Here is a 5,105-nt window from a genome sequence, read left to right on the forward strand (position 1 = left end):
CACACTCTGTCAATTCATTACATTTACATTTACATTTAAGTCATTTAGCAGACGCTCTTATCCAGAGCGACTTACAAATTGGAAACCAAACAGACTTGTGAAAGGTAAGTTGAATCCTTTCAAGCGATGTTGAAAAATAGACCTGAAACTTGACCCTTTTCTTTCATAGGCATTTTCCAATATTCCTTCAACACATTGTACAGGTTTAAAAATGACAATTGATCACTTGGACTGTATATTTTGCAAAATGTACTTAACAGCAGACAAAAAAACCCTAAAAAATACACATATCATTTTGCATATTATGAGACCTGTTCAAGTCCCTCAACCTATGGTAGATTTAATACATGTCCCAAATGGCACCCTATAGTGCACTAGTTTGTTTAGTGTAGTGCACTATAAGAGGAATAGGGTGCCATTTGGGACAAATCCTGAATGAGTAGAACCCCCCCATTGTTTCACACATGGGACAAACACACATTCTCCAAAACATGACTACAAGCAGTTTATAGTCCATCCAAAATACGAATATAAACAAGACATTTGTGAATTGGTGGCATGAAATCCAGCTTGCGATCATGAAAAGGATAAGACCATGGCTACGAGCAGATCGATCACAAAATACAAAAAAAAAAACAAGCGGAACAATTATTTAATAATAAAAAAATAAAAGTTGCTGCTCTTCAACTGTGTTTCTGTCCTCAGAGGGAGAGGAGACTCAGAGGGGTCCATACACCTTTAAGAGAAGCCTCCGAGAGGAAGGAACCGCCGAGGGGTCCATACACCTTTAAGAGAAGCCTCCGAGAAGAAGGAACCGCAGAGGGGTCCATACACCTTTAAGAGAAGCCTCCGAGAGGAAGGAACCGCCGAGGGGTCCATACACCTTTAAGAGAAGCCTCCGAGAGGAAGGAACCGCCGAGGGGTCCATACACCTTTAAGAGAAGCCTCCGAGGGGAAGGACCCTCCTCCGGTCTGTTGTTGAAATACATCAATGGTATCCTCGTCTTCCATCTCAAGCTGTGCAGGTGTGTCGGTCTCGTTGATTGGCTGTCCGTCAAATCTAAACCGTATCTGTCTAATTGACAAACCCTGTCTTTCGCAGTACGCCTTCATCAGCTTGCTCAGCGGAGTATGCCGTTTAATTTTGAACTGGACTACTGACCCATCTTGACCCGCAACCTTTAGGTTGATGTGGTCGTTTTCAGTCTTCACTCCTTCCTTTGGCTTTTCTTCAGACATTGTGTAGCTAGTTAATGCTCTGAGATTTACTAATTAACAGACAGATTGCTAAATGTTTGCGCTTTTTTTCCCCCCCAACTCTCTCGGTCTTCTGAACACAACACAACATGACACTTCTGATACAAAGGCACCTTCTGAAACACATAGCACTTTTGGAAAAGACACCGTATTTTCTATTATCTCATCTGGGTCTTCACTAGGTTTAATGAAGCTGTATAGATAGCGCCTGTAGAATGGTATACAGAGGAGGGGGAGTAAAACTGATGGGGTCAAATCATAACATGATTTCCAAAGAAAAAGCAACACGTCTTAACATCTTACAACACTTTTGCTGATACTAAGTAAGTAATCTGCTACATTACATTTAAAATTTTAGTCATTTAGCAGACGCTCTTATCCAGAGCGACTTACAGTAGTGAGTGCATACATCTCATACATTTTGTTCTCCGTACTGTTGAGATGTAGGGTACTGCAGTATATGTTTCCTTGAGAAGACTAAGCCTCTCGTTTCCAACAGTTACAGATCATTGCCTTTACCTGTGTAGACATCTCCTAGAAGGGATTCTCACAAGAGAAAAAAATCAAGATCAATGTCAAGTAAGTATGGATCAGTTTGCTTAATAACTGAGAGAAGGCTGTTCACAGTGTAGGTCGTTGAGACATCAATGTCAGTCTTTGAACAAGCCTGTTTGCATGGCTCCTTATCCTCTTCCAGGGGAGGAAGGTAGCCTAGCGGTTAGAGAGTTGGGCCAGTAACCGAAAGGTTGCTAGATTGAATCCCCGAGTTGACAAGGTAAAAAACTGTTGTTCTGCCCCTGAGCAAGGCAGTTAACCCACTGTTCCTAGGGTGTCATTGTAAATAAGAATTTGTTATTAACTGACTTGCCTAGTTAAATGATGGTAAAATTATTTGTTGTTGCCATTCCTGCTGCAGCTGCTCCCTGAGGTTCTACTGCCACCTGGTGGCTGAACTCGGTCAGTACAGCTACTAGATCTGCTTTCAGGCTTGGAAGCTGAAGCAGAGCAGGGTTGAGCATCATTCACATCCAAAGCTCCCTTGTTCTCCGTCCTGGGTCTCTTCCTAATGTTACACTCCCTGTCTTTCCTCTGGCAACACTCCACAGGGTTCACTCGGACAATACTCAGTCCCAGAGGTTTAGGATTCGCCAGCTGATCCTGATGAACATATAGGCCAGGCCGACACTTAAAAAGTAATCGTCCTTGCTTGTAACTCTGAAACAAAAGAAAAGAAAGGAGAATAAGAAATGTCTTTCGGTCAAACCACACCTTTCTGTATAAGGCATCCAGAAAGACAGGAAGTGGTTTGCAAAGAAAACCAGTATTGAGTCAGGTGGGTTAATGACCTGATGGTGGTTGTCTTTTCCCACAGATCTGCTGTGCACAGTAGGGATGGAGCTATGCCATGTGAGACACATGCCCAGCATATACCATGGACATGATCCAATTCTTAATGCTCAGCTCACTGCAAACAGAGAACAATATACATGATCAGTGAGTGAATGCATGTAATGAAAATCAGTGGTGATCGGTGCCGTTTAAGATGCGGAGGATGATTATTTTTTTTCATTAATATTCCATTCACCCAGCTTAATGTAACATCAATAGGTTTAAGCTACTACATGCAACTCGAGTTTTCCCTGTACCCATCATGAGGTTGCTACAACCTAGCCTATGAATGAAAGTTTACAATGTAGGTGCACAGGTTGAGCATGATCACTTTGCTCGTTGTATATATAATTCCTTCTCGCAACTTTCTACGGGCTCTCCTCCTCTCACCTTTTCTCTTCACTTGTGGACTTCAGTGCACAACACATCAGATGTCTGTCACCAGGTGAAAAACCTTTCCCAGCCAAACCTTCATACCATGACAGTTACACACAGCCAACATCGTTGTCATGTTATAGTCAACTAGAACCACTAGAACTAATGTGTTAGTAAACCCGCTACAATCATGCAGTATAGTGTACAGTCATAAAGCAGTTTAGCATTTAAAAAGCTTAACTTGACTTGGAATAGTTCCAGTGTTGGATAGCCATAGCCAGCTAGCTAACATAGCATCCCTCTCTGTTTGAGCTGGGTGTTTGAGTAGGCTTAACTAGCTAGATGCATTTGCTAGCTAAGTGAAAGTTAAAAGACATACAACCAAATATAGCTAGCTAGCTAGCTCTCTCTCTCTCTCTCTCTCTCTCTCTCTTGCTGTTGTGCCCTTGATCAAACCCCCACAAAGTAGAACTGCACTGTTAGTCACATGTTGTTAAAATGTGGTCAACCCTCCATCTGGAGAGCTCCTGGGTGTGCAGGCTTGGCTTTTTATCCAGCCCTGAAACACCCAAGTCTGCTTATCAAATCAAATCACATTTTATTGGTCATATACACATATTTAGCAGATGTTATTGCGGGTGTAGTGAAATGCTTGTGTTTCTACTTCAACAGTGCAGTAGTATCTAACAATTGCCAACGATACACACACATCTAAAAGTAAAAGAACGGAATTAAGAAATATACAAATATTAGGACGAGCAATATTGGGGTGGCATTGACTAAAATACAGTAGAATAGAACACAATATATGCATATGAAATGAGTAAAGCAGTATGTAAACAGTATTAAAGTGACTAGTGTTCCATTATTAAAGTGATCCCATGTTTATGTACAGTATATAGAGCAGCAGCCTCTAAAGTGCAGGGTTGAGTAACTGGGTGGTAGCCGGCTAGTGATGGCTATTTAACAGTCTGATGGCCTTGAGATAGAAGCTGTTTTTCAGTTTCGGTCTCAGCTTTGATGCACCTGTACTGACTTCACCTTCTGGATGGTAGCGGGGTGAACAGGACGTGGCTCGGGTGGTTGATGTCCGTGATGATCTTTTTGGCCTTCCTGTGACATCGGGTGCTGTAGGTGTCCTGTAGGGCAGGCAGTGTGCCCCCGGTGATGCGTTGGGCAGACTGTACCACCCTCTGGAGTGCCCTGCGGTTGCGGGTGGTGCAGTTGCCGTAGCAGGCGGTAATACAGCCGACAGGATGCTCTCAATTGTGCATCTGTAAACGTTTGTGAAGCTCTTAGGGGCCAAGCCAAATGTCTTCAGCCTCCTGAGGTTGAAGAGGTGCTGTTGCGCCTTCTTTACCACACTGTCTGTGTGCGTGGACCATTTTAGATTTTCAGTGACGTGTGCACTGAGGAACTTGAAGCTCCACCTTCTCCATTGCGGGCACGTCAATGTGGATAGGGGCGTGCTCCCTCTGCTGTTCCCTGAAGTCCACAATCAGGTTATTTTCCTGGCACCACTCCACCAGGGTCCTCACCTCCTCCCTTTAGGCTGTCTCGTCATTGTTGGTAATCAGGCCTACTACTGTTGTGTCGTCTGCAAACTTGATGATTGAGTTGGAGGCGTGCCTGGCCACGCAGTCATGGGTGAACAGGGAGTACAGGTGGGGGCTGATCATGCACCCTTGTGGGGCCTCTGTGTTGAGGATCAGCAAAGTGGAGATGTTGTTTCCTACCTTCACCACCTGGGGCGGCCCGTCAGGAAGTCCAGGACCCAGTTGCACAGGGTAGGGTTCAGACCCAGGGCCCCGAGCTTAATGATGAGCTGTCAGGTAAGGTAGAGGTGATATGTTCCTTAACCTGATATGGATAGGGGGCAGTATTTTCCTGACCGGATGAAAAAACATACCCGATTTAAACTGGTTACTACTCTTGCCCAGAAACGAGAATATGTATATTATTAGTAGATTTGGATAGAAAACACTCTGAAGTTTCTAAAACTGTTTGAATGGTGTCTGTGAGTATAACATAACTCATATGGCAGGCAAAAACCTGAGAAAAATTCAACCAGGAAGTGTAGGATC

The 5,105-nt window shown here is 43.7% G+C and overlaps 1 protein-coding gene across 1 annotated transcript; it reads right to left on the reverse strand.

Annotated features, from left to right (window-relative positions):
• Nucleotides 1–431: 431 nt before the first annotated feature.
• On the reverse strand, nt 432–1,287 carry LOC106599236 (small ubiquitin-related modifier 3-like). The gene is made up of 2 exons (XM_082973387.1): nt 933–1,287; nt 432–736 (listed from the first exon to the last, which is right to left on the reverse strand). Exons 1-2 carry the CDS (start codon nt 1,237–1,239, stop codon nt 702–704), a joined length of 342 nt encoding a protein of 113 aa, XP_082829513.1. The 5' UTR covers nt 1,240–1,287; the 3' UTR covers nt 432–701.
• Nucleotides 1,288–5,105: the final 3,818 nt, after the last annotated feature.

This window comes from Salmo salar, chromosome 03 (assembly GCF_965601325.2).
Source record: "Salmo salar chromosome 03, fSalSal1, whole genome shotgun sequence".
In the NCBI taxonomy this organism is placed as follows: Eukaryota; Metazoa; Chordata; class Actinopteri; order Salmoniformes; family Salmonidae; genus Salmo; species Salmo salar.

Coding starts and splice junctions, on each gene's coding strand:
- LOC106599236 (XM_082973387.1), bottom strand. CDS start 1,239: ATGTCTGAAGAAAAGCCAAAGGAAGGAGTGAAGACTGAAAACGACCAC. Junction 737..932: donor CTCGGAGGCTTCTCTTAAAG/GTGTATGGACCC, acceptor CTTCTCTTAAAG/GTGTATGGACCCCTCTGAGT.